Genomic DNA, 17,492 nt, shown 5'->3' with positions numbered 1-17,492 from the left:
CACGGGCACGAGGAGAAGGTGAGGAGTGTTATTTATTTTTTTTTAAATATATCGTGTGTGCTGGACTGTGGGGCCACTCTCGGGGGTTCTGCTATGTGTGCTGGGCTATGTATACCATGTGGGGCTGCTGGGCTGTATATACCATGTGGGGCTGCTGGGCTGTATATACCATGTGGGGCTGTTGGGCTGTATATACCATGTGGGACTGGGCTGTATATACTATGTGGGGCTGCTGGTCTGTATATATCATGTGGAGCTGCTGGGCTGTATATACCATGTGGGGCTGCTGTTCTGTATATATCATGTGGAGCTGCTGGGCTGTATATACCATGTGGGGCTGCTGGGCTGTATATAACATGTGGGGCAGGGCTATATTATATATACCATGTAGGACTGCTGGGCTGTATATACCATGTGGGGCTGCTGGGCTGTATATACCATGTGGGGCTGTTGGGCTGTATATACCATGTGGAGCTGCTGGGCTGTATATACCATGTGGGGCTGCTGGTCTGTATATATCATGTGGAGCTGCTGGGCTGTATATACCATGTGGGGCTGCTGTTCTGTATATATCATGTGGAGCTGCTGGGTTGTAAATACCATGTGGGGCTGCTGGGCTGTATATAACATGTGGGGCTGGGCTATATTATATATACCATGTAGGACTGCTGGGCTGTATATACCATGTGGGGCTGCTGGGCTGTATATACCATGTGGGGCTGTTGGGCTGTATATACCATGTGGGGCTGCTGGGCTGTATATACCATGTGGGGCTGGGCTATATTATATATACCATGTGGGGCTGCTGGGCTGTATATACCATGTGGGACTGGGCTGTATATATAACATGTGGGGCTGCTGGGCTGTATATACCATGTGGGACTGGGCTGTATATACCATGTGGGTCTGCTGGGCTGTATATACCATGTGGGGCTGGGCTGTATTATATATACCATGTGGGACTGCTGGGCTGCATATACCATGTGGGGCTGCTGGGCTGTATATAGCATGTGGGTCTGGGCTATATTATATATACCATGTGGGACTGCTGGGCTATATATACCATGTGGTACTGCTGGGCTGTATGTACCATGTGGGGCTCCTGGGCTGTATATGCCATGTGGGGCTGCTGGCTGTATATACCATATGGGGCTGCTGGGCTGTATATACCATATGGGGCTGCTGGGCTGTATATACCATGTGGGGCTGCTGGGCTGTATATACCATGTCGGACTGCTGGGCTGTATATACCATGTGGGGCTGCTGGGCTGTATATACCATGTTGGGCTGCTGGGCTGTATATACCATGTGGGGCTGGGCTATATTATATACACCATGTGGGGCTGGGCTATATTATATATACCATGTGGGGCTCTTGTGCTGTATATACCATGTAGGACTGGGCTGTATATATAACATGTGGGGCTGCTGGGCTGTATATACCATGTGGGGCTGCTGGGCTGTATATTTCATGTGGGACTGGGCTGTATAAACCATGTGGGGCTGCTGGGCTGTATATACCATGTGGGGCTGCTGGGCTGTATATACTATGTGGGGCTGGGCTGTATTATATATACCATGTGGGGCTGCTGGGCTGTATATACCATGTGGGACTGAAGGGCAGTATATACCTTGTGGGGCTGGGCTGTATATACCATGTGGGTCTGCTGGGCTGTATATACCATGTGGGGCTGCTGGGCTGTATATACCATGTGGGGCTGCTGGGCTTTATATACCATGTGGGGCTGGGCTATATTATATATACCATGTAGGGCTGCTGGCCGGTATCTACCATGTGGGACTGCTGGGCTGTATATACCATGTGGGACTGCTGGGCTATATATACCATGTGGGGCTGGGCTGTATATACCATGTGGGGCTGGGCTATATATGCCATGTGGTGCTGGGCTATATATGCCATGTGATGCTGGGCTACATACCATGTGGGGCTGGGCTATGTACTATGCGGCTGTGTTATGCACCATGAGGGGGTACATTTTACATTATATTCTATGGGGGAGGCTGTGTTATATAATATGGGGGGCTGCATTATATCCTATGGGGAGGTGGGCTGTATTATATTCTATTTGGAGCTACATTATATTCTATTGGGGGGCTGTATTATATTCTATGGGGGAGTGATTGCATCATACTCTGAGGGGGCTACATTATACTATATGAGGAGGCTACATTGTATTCTATGGAGGGCTGCATTATAATCTGTGGGGGGCTGATTATATTGTATGGGAGCTTCATTACACATTGTGGGGGCTACATTATATTCTATGGGGGCTGCATTATACTATATGAGGAGGGCTACTTTGTATTCTATGGAGGAGGGGCTACATTATACTATATAAGGGGCTGCATTATATTCTATGGAGGGCTGCAATATACTCTGAGGGGGCTGCCATATATTCTATGAGGGGGGGCTGCATTATATTCTATGGGGAGGTTACATTATATATTCTGTGGAGTGGCTGCATTATACTCTGTGGGGTAGCTGCATTATGCTTTAAGGGGTGGTTGCATTATACTATAAGAGGGGGGCTGCATTATATTCTATGGGGGGTTACATTATATTGTATGGCAAGGCTGCATTATACTCTGTGAGGTGGCTGTATTATGCTCTATGGGGTGGCTGCATTATACTGTATGTGGGCTGCATTATACTGTATTGAGGACTATGGGGAAACATTATATGAAGAACTATGGGGTGCATTATACTATGGGAAGTGAATTGTACTACATGGATGACTATGGCGGTGCATTATACTATATGGAGCACTATGAGGAGTGTATTATACTATATGGAGGACTGGGCAGTGTATTTTAATATATGGAGGGCTATGAGGAGTGTATTATAACATATGGAGGGCTATGAGGAGTGTATTATAATATATGGAGGGCTATGAGGAGTGTATTATACTATATGGAGGACTGAGGCATGTATTATACTATATGGAGGACTATGGGGTACATTTTACTATATGGAGGACTATGGGGCACATTATATTATATGGAGGACTATGGGGCACATTATACTATATGGAGGACTATGGGGTGTAAACTGTAGATGTGCTGCTAATAACATGATACTGTATGGTGAGCTGTTAGTGATCTATTAGTGATCGTTCTGTCCCCATCATTCTTTCTCAGATGGTGGAAAGAGGCTGGGAAACAAGTGTTGAACAACTTCAATATTGTCGATCACACTCATTTAGCGGCCTGAACTCAGCGCATGTAAATACAACCAAAATGCTTCTGTGTGATGTGCAATATGTTAGTATTTGGGGCCCCATTTTAAACTTTGCCTAGGGCCCCACTTTGCCTAAAACCGGCCCTGCCGCACAGGAACATGGTCTGATCATACCACATCTCCTGGGCAGGGGAGAAAGGTAAAGAGATGATACGGACATTAACACAAGGGATCGTAGGTGATTTTTCTTGTGAGATAAAGCATTTTCCTGCCCCCCCCGAAGCCCCCCCCCCCCCCGAAGGAGCTGGGCAAAACGTGCGTGTCGGGGCAGAGGGATGGGGCTCTTTCACCACTTGTTTAGCTGCCAGGATCCAGGTAAAGTTACCATGACCATTTTCGGCTAATGATTTTCTGCACGCTTTACCCCATATTGTGATAGTTACTATACTGCTAACAAAGCTGGGCCGTTTTTGGCTGTATATAAATCCTTGTATTCATTATTTGTGCTATACTTGTCAGCTTCTGATAACTTAATATAGGCAGGTATTTTGCTTTTGTATTTATATGTATTAATATAGAGTCTAGTGAATTTAATATTTCAGTATAGACTAAACATTTTATATAACTGACTATATTTCTATATATCAGTTTTTGACAATGCTGATGTTAATATGAATTTTGGGTTGTTGTAACTCTTTCAGACTATATAAGTTCTGATTCACAACTTTTTATTGTTTGCTTGTTTGCCTTGTGTTATTGGATAAATATAGCTAATCGTGAAGTATGAGGATTATGATCATGTTACTTACTATGCAGCATGCAGATACTATTTGAGACCCTATGTCCCATTTTTCTTTTTCTGCACCTTTCCTAATTTTAATGGTTGTCTATTCATGGACTAATAAAATTGTACTATGTTTTAATAATTTGCAATGTCTCACTCCTCTTTTTCTTCAGTAATAAATACGTTATGAAGGATTTGTGTAAATATAATCTTAACTGTTGGAGTGGGTGCCTAAAATAATAGGTTTGTCAATAATAAAAAGGACATATTGGTATATTAATATTTTTAAACAATGTTCTACTTCAAAGAAAGAATCACTTGTGATCCCGTGCTGTAATGTCTGAATTTTTTTGTATCTCCCCCCCCCCTTCCCAGGAGCTGAGGTATGATCAGACCATATCCACACATAGTCAGGCACAGCCATTACACAGTACACAGCAGACACATTTATAAGATTATCTCAGCACAGGAACAATTTATTTAATCACATCCAGTTGTGGAAATTATTATTATTCCAAGATCAACCCCTTTAAGAGCAGGTCTCCAGATGGTGAGTTTTGTGAGCCACCCTGCACAGAAGAGCAGATGTGTAGCGTGTGTGGTACAGCAAAGGGTGTAGTGGTGGATGGGAGATACATTTCTCCCAGCAGGATAAAGTTTGGTCGGTATTTTCCCTAAAGTGGAGGACCTGCAATGATGTCACAGTCTCGTGGTCAGCCCATGTGATGTGTACCTCACCTGTGGGTGGGGTTATGGGCTATGTAAAGGAGATGTTGTTTGGCACATGGTGAGTGTGTGGAAGATATGAGGAACTTGGCTGCAGGTAGCCTGAACTTGTTTTGTTGGACTAACTGAGCTGCAAAGCTTTAGGAGCAAAACTCAAAACAACACTGGGAATGGCACCTGGCGGACGCCACTGACCAGGCAGACACTTAGTTAAGCCCGCCCCGTGCAAGGGTGAGTCTGAGACCAGTGGTTCTCCAGGCTGGTGTATGTTTGTTTTTTTTCTTTACTTTCTGCTAACCTACTGTTTAAAAGTGTCATTAAACCACTGAAGTTGGACTCTAAGCCTGTGTGTTGCCTCATTACTGCGGCCCTGCCACTGCCTACCAGAGCAAATCCCTACACGTGCCAGGGTGCAGAAATCGTAGTACTCGTCCATGGCTGCCGCTACAGGCACAGTTACAGGAACCCATGGATCTTGGTATACTGCCTCAGTGTGATTTCTGTGGAGAAGCTTTATGCTGGCAATGGGGCATCTGGGCATCACTATCACTATGGGAAGGAAGCGGGAGCTGGATGTGGCTCACGGCCTCTATCTGACCTAAATGTGGCTATCAAGTTCAGAAAGGTTGGGGACATCTGATTTAGGGAGTCTTAGATGCTACTCTGCTTATACTATTGATAATTATTGTGCAAAGTATGGATAAAACTGCAGAACTCCAAAAAGTAATTTACTTTTATACATACCAGGATGGGTGAACACAGAACTTAAGCACATGCTAAAAAGGAAGAAAAAAATGTTTATAAAATGGAAAGAGGGAGGCATATCTAAAGAAGAATATAATGCTGTCTGCAGAATCTGCAGGGCACAAATCAGATTAGCTAAAGCTGAAAATGAATTGAGGCTTGCAAGAGATGTCAAAAGCAATAATAAAGGATTTTGGGGATATGTCAAAAGTAAAAGAAAAGTCAAAGATGCTATAGGATTTTTACAGGATGAAAATGATGAAATGGTAAGACAGGATGTTGAGAAGGCTGAACTTTTAAATTCCTATTTTGCATCTGTTTTCTCTCAGAAAGGAAATGTAACACCAACTGTTATTCACTGTCCTATTAAGGGAATAGAAGAATCCAGGATATCTATAAACAGAAAGATAGTGAGGAAACACTTAGCTAACCTAAATGAATTCAAGTCTCCAGGTCCAGATGAATTACACCCCAGAGTACTGAAGGAGATAGCAGAAGAAATTTCTGAACCACTCTCCATAATCTTTGAAAATTCTTGGAGAACAGGAGAAGTGCCAGAAGACTGGAGAAGAGCAAATGTTGTTCCTATCTTCAAAAAGGGGAAGAAGGTGGACCCAGGCAACTATAGGCCGGTGAGTCTGACTTCTATACCAGGAAAGATCTTTGAACAAATTATTAAACAACATGTAAGTCAATACCTGGATAAGAATGAAGTGATCAAACAGAGTCAGCATGGGTTTGTAACTAATAAGTCATGTCAGACTAACTTAATTTCCTTCTATGACGGTATCACTGATTGGGTGGATCAAGGAAATGCTGTAGATATAGTATATCTTGACTTCAGCAAAGCATTTGACAAAGTCTCTCATACAATCCTTATTGAAAAAATGACTAAGTATGGAATGGACAAGGCAACTGTTAGGTGGATTCATAGCTGGCTTAGTGATCGGACCCAAAGAGTGGTCGTAAATGGCTGCACATCCAGTTGGAAGAATGTCTCAAGTGGGGTACCACAGGGCTCTGTCCTGGGCCCTGTATTGTTCAACATCTTTATCAACGATTTAGATGAAGGAATTGAGGGTAAACTGATTAAATTTGCTGATGACACAAAGCTAGGAGGGATAGCTAATACTAGAGAAGAGAGAGAGAGGATTCAAAAAGATTTAAATAAACTGGAGAAGTGGGCAGTAACTAACAGAATGGTTTTTAACAGGGAGAAATGCAAAGTACTACATCTGGGCAATAAAAATGAAAAAAGCATATATAGAATGGGAGGAATAGGGCTAAGTGACAGCACATGTGAAAAAGACTTGGGTATACTAATAGATCACAGACTGAATATGAGTCAACAGTGTGATGCAGCAGCAAAAAAGGCAAATGCAGTTCTAGGATGTATTAACAGAAGCATACAGTCTAGATCACGTGAAGTCATTATTTCCCTCTACTCCTCTTTGGTCAGACCTCATCTGGAATATTGTGTCCAGTTTTGGGCACCACATTTTAAAAAAGACATCAACAAACTGGAGCAAGTTCAGAAAAGAGCGACCAGAATGGTGACCAGTCTGCAAACCCTGTCTTATGAGGAAAGGTTGCAGGATTTGGGAATGTTTAGTTTGCAAAAGAGAAGACTGAGAGGAGACTTAATTGCTGTCTACAAATATCTAAAGGGCTGTCACATTGTAGAAGGCTCAACTTTATTCTTATTTGCACAAGGAAAGACTAGAAGCAATGGGATGAAACTGAATGGGAGGAGACACAGATTAGATATTAGAAAAAACTTTTTGACAGTTAGAGTGATCAATGAGTGGAACAGGCTGCCACGAGAAGTGGTGAGTTCTCCTTCAATGGAAGTCTTCAAACAGAGGCTGGACAGACATCTGACTGGGATGATTTAGCGAATCCTGCTTTGAGCAGGGGGTTGGACCAGATGGCCCAGGAGGTCCCTTCCAACTCTACGATTCTATGATTCTATGATTCTATGATTCTATACATATCTGTTACCAGCAACATTTCAGCTAACCTTCCTGAGCCTTTTTCAAGCAAAGCATGAAGGATGTATGGCTATAGTAAGTAGCTAAAGAGCAAAAAGAAATTAATAAAAGCTTGAAAATGATACACAAACATTAATGAAGTGCTTAGTGCATGATGATATACTTAGAAAAGAATATAAAAGTTTAGCATGTGTATAAATTGCCCAAAATGTGTGGTAGGATTTATGTAACAACTACAGTGCTGTGCAAATTAATTGGGACAAAGCATTTTTTTAAGTAAAATCGTAAGTTGGTTACCAGTCAGTGATTCAAACCAGTTTTAACTGCTTTGAACAGGCACTCACACCTGAGCACAATACCTGGCCTGATCAGTGAGTCTGCCGAACTGAACTAACCGCCTCATATATGCCTATGAAGCAGTTACTGGTTTGCAAGGTATTGCACTCTGAGCATGTACTGCATATCATTTATGTGTGAAACAGGCCCAAAACCACACCACACAATGGGCAGAGCTGAGCTGGGATGGGGGAGCGATGTGCCATGGCGATGGCGGCTCATCAAATTCATGACAAGCTGCACTATGCCTTATGCCATAAATATTACTCCAGTCAGTAAGATTTGTGGCAAGATGCATGGAGGTGCACACATCACTTGTCAGAAGAATCTGATTCATTAGGAGTGTGCGTCTCTTAATGAATCAGGGACCTCTGATTCCAGAACGCTCCCTCATCAAGGCCCGCATGAACATTACCAGTCTTGATTATTCGGGGGGGCAAAATGTTTAAATACGGAACAACAGAATATACCTAAAATATGGTAGGGAGGTTTTAAAGGGAACCTGAGAGCTGACTTGGCACTTACGTACTTTAATAATGCCTAAGAGACTTTCTTGACCTGAAATGCTGCATCAATAAATTGAAATATTGTCTAGATGTCCATTTCTGCTTCTTCATTTAGTATTCTCCTAGGACAATTAGCTGTTGGATATCTTGGCTTGGAAAATGGCCATCAGGAAACCATTCTGTCCATGTTTCAGTGGGATTTTACCTTTTTTTTGAGGGCTCGGATTCCTCTTAATAAATGTTTCTCTTTTTCACCTGATTTCAACTAAATAATTTTGCTTTAATATGCATATTACTAAATAGCAGTGAGATTAATTATTATTAACTAAAATTATTTCCAAACGCAATATATTGCTATGAATAATCCATACTGCAAATCCCTGCATTTATATGTATGTATGAGATATGACAAAGTGATAAACATCATGACGCTTCCCATTAAATGCAAAAAATAACCAATTCATAAAAGGACAAATCAATAGAAGAACAATTGAATTGCTTATTTTAATGTCAAGCAAAGCCAACATTCCAGCATATGACCCCCACAATGAAAAAGGGGACATAATAGGTGTCTTATGACATAACCTTCTCTAATGGGTCCAGCGTCCTCCAGAAATGCTTTGCCCTTTGCTGCAAATGTGAGAATAATGTGAAATGCCTGATCTTTCCCTGCCATACATCTGTGGGTTTTATTAATAGTGTCTTTATGTAGGACAACTTAAGTTTTATGGGTCTTTACAATATCTTTAACACTTGGAACTGTCGACTAAAATAAGATTTCTCTGTGATCTGTATATTCAGCTGTGATCCGTGCTAATTTATTTCTGCACCTCTTCATTTTGTGTCTAAAAAGTTTCTTCATAATAGACAATTATCATTTGCTCATTTGCGCTTCGGAGTAAGGTTTAATTTTACAGCTTGGCCGGTTTGCCCTTACCCTTGATTATTACACCACTTATACACTTGTACTGCTACATAATCACTTATGTCTCAGGTATTTAGTTTTAAAATGTAACTAAATTTGTCTCTCATCAAATAGTTTTAATAGAACAGTTATTACTTTCATTTGTCACAGAAGTGGAATTGTGAACTTTAATCATGTTTGAATGAATCATGGTTCTTAATTGCGAAGATCAGCCAATTATTCAGCAAGAGCAAATCATATAACATAAAACGAGGTGTGTGGCATGGAAGAGATATCATATCGTCTGAAAGAGGACATGACACGGCAGCCACGGGTGTAAGGTAAAGTTTTACATTTTAAATGTTAAAAAGGAATTACTTTTCCAAGATGACACAGGATAATGATCAGCTAACGCCCATGGGTCTGGATATTCTTATCTCTGGTGATCACCGTGCAGTCGCGGGTTGCAGCAAAAATGTATCATTCCTTTGAAATAAATGGCCATCTATGTAATGCATGACACTTAATATCTGACACAGAGAGATTGTCACCCTGAATCAACTCCCTAGATTAGAAAATGGCATATAGAGTCACATTTCTTAAATATTGGTTTATCTGTCCACTGTTAAAAACACTTCCCTTCAATGTGTTGTCCTATCAGGGGTGGCTCATGCCCCCCTATATAAGCCTCAGAGGAAATCTATTAAAAAGCAAAAGCTTTTGCTAATGTGAACTCAGTAGGTCTCAGAAACTGGACTTGCAGTGGCCAGTTTATGACAATGGCATCTGTTAGACAAAAAGAGGTCGTCTTTGATGACGCACATTTTTTAATAGAACACTAGGGCTCCCATTCATCAAAGTGAATTTTGGTGTAAAAAATTGTGAAAAGTTGCAAAAATTTGGCACAACTTGAGGTTGTGCAAATATTTGGCAACTTTTCGTGTTTTCATGCCAGTTTTGCCCAGCTCCACCAAAAATAGGCAGGATGAGGATGAAATCAGAGTGTGAAGCCTCAGCTCGTCTACTTCATGATGAGTGGTGGCACTCCTTAAGCCCGAAATCTTCTAGAAACATACACCATTTTTTCAGATGCACCTGATTCATTAAGAGATGCGCCTCTTAATGTATCGTGAGCGTCTGGCTCCAACACGCCTCCTTATCAAGTCCGGCATGAACAGTGTCAGCCTTGACCAATCAGGGACACAGTTTATAAATGATTAATAAAATTAATCAGTAGATAACTATGCTCTCCCTGCTTACCCTGTCTCCAAGACGATTTGCATATAACTGAAACTAAAGGAATTAAATGGTTTATCCGTTCGATAATTCGACAAATAAGGAGCAAGACTTGGTAAATGAGCAGGGATTCACAATCATTCTGCAAAGCTCTCCCCCAATTAAAGACTGGGCAGAGAAGGGAGGCAACTGGTTCAGTTACTCGTCTTACAACCATACAGCTGACACTGATGATAGGAGAGGGGACGTGGGTTGATCTCCTGGAACACACTGATATCTGGTCAGCAGAAAGAGAATAAAGGTGTTGTCAAGCTCTTGTAGAATTTTCATTGAATATTTGTGTTTCCTGAAGCTTAACATTGTACAATATACACACTGTTAGTATTTGGCTGCACTTGCCGTGTTCTGCAGTCGTCACATGGTCCCAAGTACGTGATTCTCATCATTTTTTTTCAATAAAACATTAAGGTGAAAATCTATTTGGCGCATGACTGCAAGTTTCTAAATTGCAAGTGAAGACAAATCCTAATAATGTGTATATTGCACGCTGTTAAGCATGGCAGCTTGTCGAATCCTATCAAAAATTTCACCAGGGCTAAACAACCATTTTATGGTAAGAATTACTAGTATTTTGTAATGATATCTGGTGGAGATTCCAAGTTTCCTGACATTGTTCTAGAAATCTGAGAGCAAAATACATAATATGAAGAACTAAATGAACAAAAAGGTCACACCAGAGTTTATCAAAATGCCTAAAATCACATTAACATGACATACTGAGGATACAGGAAATATAATATTGACTACATAGAGGCAAACAAATAAGCCTGGTAGTTTGTATATCCATCACTTCATTTAGGCTGTGCCCACCATGAGATTTTTAAGCGTTTTTGCCGTGATAACGCTGCGAAAACATTTAAAAATCTTGTACAGAACGCACCCCATGCATTCCTATGGCATTCCGCACATGCTGTGCTAATGCTGCGCTTTTTTCCGCAGCGGAATCGCATCACGGAAAAAATCACAGCAAGCTCATTCTTTTGTGCGGAATGGCAAAGAATAGCCGCAATTCCGCACCCATAGGAATGCATGAGAATTGCTTACTTCCCGCATGTGGCTATGCCCACCATGCACGAAGTTAAGCATCTCATGTGCGGTTGGTACCCACGGTGTGGAGGAGAGGAGACTGTCCTCCAGGCCCTGGGTACCATACCCCTGTAAAAAAAAGAATAAAAAATAAAAAAATGTGGTATATTTACCTTCCGACGTCCCGCGCTGCCATCCCGGGCCTCAGCATTCCCAGTAATGCCTTACGGCAAGGTCCTGTAATGACGTAATCTCGCGTGACACTAGTGGTCTCGTGAGATCGCTATAGCAAGCGAGACCAACGTCTTCACAGGTCTCGCAAGGCATTAAGGGAACGCTGAGGCCCGGGATGGCAGTGCGGGACGTCGGAAGGTAAATATACCCCGATTTTTTATTTTTTAATTATTTTTTACATTCTTTCTTTTACTATTGATGCCGCATAGGCAGCCTCAATAGTAAAAACCTGGTCACACTTGTCAAACACTATGTTTGACGAGTGTGACCAACCTGTCAATCACTTTCCAAGCGATGCTTCAAATCGCTTGGAAAGTGCTTGACTATCACAAGCGAAAATCATGGCAAAATCGCGAACATAATCGTGGTAAAATCGCACTGAAAAAAACGCGCGATTTCTGGGAAGGAGTCCGGTTTTCAGTGTCCGGATTTAGGCTATGTGCCCATGTAGCGTTTAAATCCAGACACTGAAAACCGGACTCCTTCCCAGAAATTGCACGTTTTTTCTGCGCGATTTTACCATGATTTTGCTGTGATTTTCGCGTGTGATAGTCAAGCACTTTCCAATCGATTTGAAGCATCGCTTGGAAAGTGATTGACAGGTTGGTCACACTCGTCAAACATAGTGTTTGACGAGTGTGACCAGGTTTTTACTAATGAGGCCGCCTATGCGGCATCAATAGTAAAAGAAAGAATGTAAAAAATAATTAAAAAATAAAAAATCGGGGTATATTTACCTTCCGACGTCCCGCGCAGTCTCAGCGACGCTCCCGTTCCCAGCGATGCCTTGCGAGACCTGTGATGACGTTGGTCTCGCATTGCTATAGTGATCTCACGAGACCGCTAGAGTAACGCGAGACTACGTCATTACAGGACCTTGCCGCAAGGCATTACTGGGAACACTGAGGCCCTGGATGGCAGCACGGGACGTCGGAAGGTAAATATACCCCGATTTTTCATTTTTTATTCTTTTTTTTACAGGGGTATGGTACCCAGGGCCTGGAGGACAGTCTCCTCTCCTCCACACCGTGGGTACCAACCGCACATGAGATGCTTAACTTCGCGCATGGTGGGCATAGCCACATGCGGGAAGTAAGCGGTTCTCATGCATTCCTATGGGTGCGGAATCACTGCAATTCTTTGCGATTCCGCACAAAAGAATGAGCATGCTGTGATTTTTTCCACGATGCGATTCCGCCGCGGAAAAAAGCGCAGCATTAGCACAGCATGTGCGGAATGCCATAGGAATGCATGGGGTGCGTTCTGTACAAGATTTTTAAACATTTTTGCGCCGAAAATCGCGGCAAAAACGCTTAAAAATCGCATCGTGGGCACACAGCCTTAAACGCTACGTGGGCACATAGCCTCAAAGTGAGTCTTTCACCAAGATAGACCTCATAGTGGGACCATCTATATTATATATTGACAGTAAATATAACCTATCAATGTATCAAGTGCTGTATGGCAGTTCATGGATACAAGGCATGTATTAGTATTTGGATCATGTTGGGAGCCCCCTCCTATGGTGTTCACATGCGCTGACAAAGCCATTTGAACAAATTAACATGATGTATCACAGTATTTTAGTGCACGTGATATCAACAGAAAACTGCGCTACGCCTGCATAATGGATCCTGGGAAAGATGGGACTGCGGTCCTTGAGAGAGAGCGAGAATTAGAGGCACAAACACTTAACCAAGGACGGTATGTATTCAGTGTGAAAGCCAAATACACTTAGGTTAACTACATCTAAATAATATTTTATTGCAATACGTCATCTGAGCTAAATAACCTAGAAGTCACTTACAAACCACATTGACATTAGCCATAGATAATGAATGAGGGTAGATTCTCTGTACAAGTGTTTTTATTTCTAGATATCATTTTGTATTATACAGTGGATTCTTCATACAATGTACAGTACAACTACGGTAATTGTTTTTCCGGACACTACATGATTTGAGCTGAACCCTTTACGGTTTTCATATTCTTGCACCAATGCATTGGCGCTAAAATTGAAGTCATTTAATCTTAAAACTATGTCTGTCATTTTAGTATTAAATTATTAAGAAAGTATCAGATAAAGCATAGTATAACTATTGCTGGTGGACAGAAAATCTCTCGAAAAAAGTCTTTCTATTGGTCTAATACCTGCTTCCTCCCTTCCATTATACAACCTTCAGGGCACTCGAAAACCAAAATGACTGTGAAAGAAGGAAAAAGATGTAATACAGAGAAAGAGGCTGAGCTGATCGTATAAACAGTAGACGTTATATATGCATCTTAATGGAAAATAGTTTGGCAGATCTATCAATTTTTTACTGCCAATTTTCTGACCAAAGGCTTTATTTAATGAACACCTGCACCATTTTTTCCACCACATGCATCCTGTTAAGGTATGCTACACAAGGAAGAAACTGCCAGACTTCCAACCAGTGAATTAATATTAATAGACATTTATGGCTCATCAGCAGACATGGGCACCTCTTAAATGGCATATGTCAGTAGGAACAACCCTCCTAAGCCATCTATATGGGCATGCAGGTTATAGGAAGCTGAATAAAATTATACCTTGATATCTGCGATCCAATGTCTTATTCCATAGAATTCCTCATTTTTGATCATATTTAAATGAGCTCTTAAGATCTATGGACCGGACACAGATCTCCCTAAGAATCTGCCTCCAAGTATCATTTTAAATGAATGGGAGAGTTATCAGTGTGAGACATGTAAATCAGGAGAGCAAGCTGTCAGTCATTACGTGTCTCACACTGGTAACACCTCCTTTCATTAAAATAAGCTCTGCAGGCAGATTCTCCTGGAGATCAGAGTTCAACCCATAGACCTGAACAGCTAATTTACATATTTTAAAAAATGTGAATTTCTCTGGAATAAGACATCGGATCACATATATTAATCATTTTATTCAGCTTCTTATGACCTACATGCCCAATCCATATAGATGACTTAGGAACGTTGATCCTCCTGACAGATTTCTTTTAATTCCAAAACATGGAGACCACTGTTCTCAAGATGTAGTCCCCAGACATGGGACCTACATGTCTACTCAAAACTCTGTCATATGGGGACCACTGTTCTCAAGGGAAATGGGGACCACTGTTCGCAAGGTGCAATCCTCAGTGGTGGGACCTGCATCTCTACTCAAGAATCTGTTATATGGGGACCACTGTTCTCAAGGGAAATGGGGACCACTGTTCTCAAGGTGCAATCCCCAGTGGTGGGACCTGCATCTCTACTCAAGAATCTGTCATATGGGGACCACTGTTCTCAAGGGAAATGGGGACCACTGTTCTCAAGGTGTAATCCCCAGTGGTGGAACCTGCATCTCTACTCAAGAATCTGTCATATGGGGACCACTGTTCTCAAGGGAAATGGGGACCACTGTTCTCAAGGTGTAATCCCCAGTGGTGGGGCCTGCATCTCTACTCAAGAATCTGTCATATGGGGACCACTGTTCTCAAGGTGCAATCCTCAGTGGTGGGACCTGCATCACTTCTCAAGAATCTGTCATATGAGAACCACTGTTCTCAAGGGAAATGGGGACCACTGTTCTCAAGGTGCAATCCCCAGTGGTGGGGCCTGCATCTCTACTCAAGAATCTGTCATATGGGGACCACTGTTCTCAAGGTGTAGTCCCCAGAGGTGGGACCTGCATCTCTACTCAAGACTCTATAATATACTATAAATGCCTGAAATAGGAATAACACTTTACTATTTTTTCCCAATGTCTTTCTGTAAAGTTCTTCTAGTATTGTGAGATCTTATAAACCACTTTATTATATTACATATGTTGAAATGTCAGCGACCATTTGAGGCATCAGAAAATGAAGGTATTAGTAAATGGGAATATGTTACAAATGTTTCCTATTGCTTGTGATAATTGCAAATGAGGTTGGCATAAGTGTAGTAGTTATGGATACCAGTATAACCTTTAGACTAGTTGTGATTTTCTGATCACCTATGAAAATAGATTTTTATACTTGAGTTTTTCTTCCTCTTCCTTCTCTTGCATCCTTGTCTCCAGCATCCGTATTTCTTTCTTTACTTGACGGCTCATAGCTGGATCTAGTTCTATGACTTTCTCAAAATCCTTCTTTGCTTCTGCTTCATTCCACACTTCAGCATTTGCTTTTGCGCGAAGGAAATAAGCCTTCACCAAACCTAGGATGAATCAAACAACTCAGATCAGTACATGTATTACACATCAGGTCTTGGCTTCCCCAATAATATTAACAAGAATGAGATTATTTATGATCAAAAGAGAACAAAGAGCAAAATCTAATGGAATTATTTTTCATCAGACTAAAGCCAGACAAGAAACAATCTGCAGCTCACTCATGCCTAAAACAAATACACTTACATTATTTGTAAAGGTTCACTGAAAACAGAGCGTCTCCTGCCAATCATCTATCTTCATTATAGTGGAATGATGCTATGTCCAAGGTAAAATCTTTTCATATGGGCAATTTCATAATGAAGGGCACTGATTGGACAAACTATGGAGAATAAATCATTTAAAGGGGTTTGCCATAGGGTACAAGTCTGCAATCACTATGTGACTGCAGACTTGTGATTCCTAACATCATGCCCACTGTGTGACCGCAAGTATGCAATTTGCTTGCATGCAGTCACATGCCAACTAGACTTGCACGGCCTCACTCAATGCAAGTGTATTGAGCGAGGCAAGATACGTCTTGTTGGAATGTGGCCGGAAGTAAGCAAATCACATACTTGCAGTAATGTGCCCGCAGTTCCCGGTGACGGCACAGAAAAATCCTCACAGAGAGCAATGCGTGACTGCAGACTTGTACCCCCGAGGCCGAACAACTCCTTCAATTCTAAATAACAGGCAAATAGAGATACTGTACAATTATTGTGAGTTAATATAATCAATCCGGGTCAACTGCTCATTTAGTTATTTCTCTACTTGCAGAAAATTATATTTGGCTGCTGAACACCACTTGGCTATCTCTGATGGGTAGAGTTGAGCGAAACGGGTCGAAAAAATTCAAAAGTCGCCGACTTTTGGCAAAGTCGGGTTTCATGAAATGAAACCCGACCCTAGGATGAGGTCGGCCACGAGGTCGGCGACTTACGCGCCAAAGTCGCGTTTCAAAAGTTTGTTTTGCGCTCTTTTTCAGCCAATCAGGATCCACGGAGACTGTGGGCAACGTGATGACATAGGCACGGGTCACCACCATCTTTCAGAAGGGCATGCAAGTGATTGGCTTGCTTTGGTGGGCGTCACAGGGGGTATAAAAGGGCGTGCACGCCGACCGCCATCTTACTTCTGCCGATCTTAGTATAGGGAGAGGTTGCTGCTGATTCTGTAGGGAGAGCGTTAGGCAGGGAAGAAGACAAAAAAACTGCTTCTGCTGCTAGCGATTTGGCCTGCACAACACACAAGTCACTGTGTGTGCAGTGCAAGGGGAGGCTATATTGTGGTGTATCAGTGGTGTTGGTTGTTGGGCTGCCTTTTAAGGCTTCCTGACACGCTGGCATTGCTGTTTACCCACTGCTCCGCAAACTGCTTTTTTAAAAGCAATCCAATCTCCCTTATCCTCTCGTCACTTTGGTCACAGGCAGCTGTGCCATCGAGCGTGTCACATAGCACTCAGATATCAGTGGGCCGCACACAATCCACAAGTGTCCACTGTCCAAAAGTGTACGCAGAGATTCAAAATCTCCATTATCCTCTCGTCACTTTGGTCACAGGCAGCTGTGC

At 42.1% G+C, this 17,492-nt stretch overlaps 1 protein-coding gene across 6 annotated transcripts in view; it reads right to left on the bottom strand.

Moving 5' to 3' along the window:
- Positions 1-13,607: 13,607 nt before the first annotated feature.
- AIPL1 (AIP like 1 HSP90 co-chaperone) overlaps positions 13,608-17,492 on the bottom strand; it is a 175,740-nt gene continuing 171,855 nt past the window's right edge. For all 6 annotated transcript variants that reach the window (XM_073565571.1, XM_073565572.1, XM_073565574.1 and 3 more), the window contains one exon: positions 13,608-15,928. In XM_073565571.1, coding sequence (XP_073421672.1) covers positions 15,726-15,928 — 203 coding nt within the window. In that variant the 3' untranslated portion in view covers positions 13,608-15,725. The remainder of the gene's footprint in view (positions 15,929-17,492) is intronic.

The sequence above is a fragment of the Dendrobates tinctorius genome, unplaced genomic scaffold, assembly GCF_039654945.1.
Source record: "Dendrobates tinctorius isolate UK_male_01 unplaced genomic scaffold, ASM3965494v1 ptg000016l, whole genome shotgun sequence".
NCBI classification, from domain to species: domain Eukaryota; kingdom Metazoa; phylum Chordata; class Amphibia; order Anura; family Dendrobatidae; genus Dendrobates; species Dendrobates tinctorius.
The sequence above is the reverse complement of the archived record's forward strand: the minus strand, read 5'-3'. Positions and strand labels throughout refer to the sequence as shown.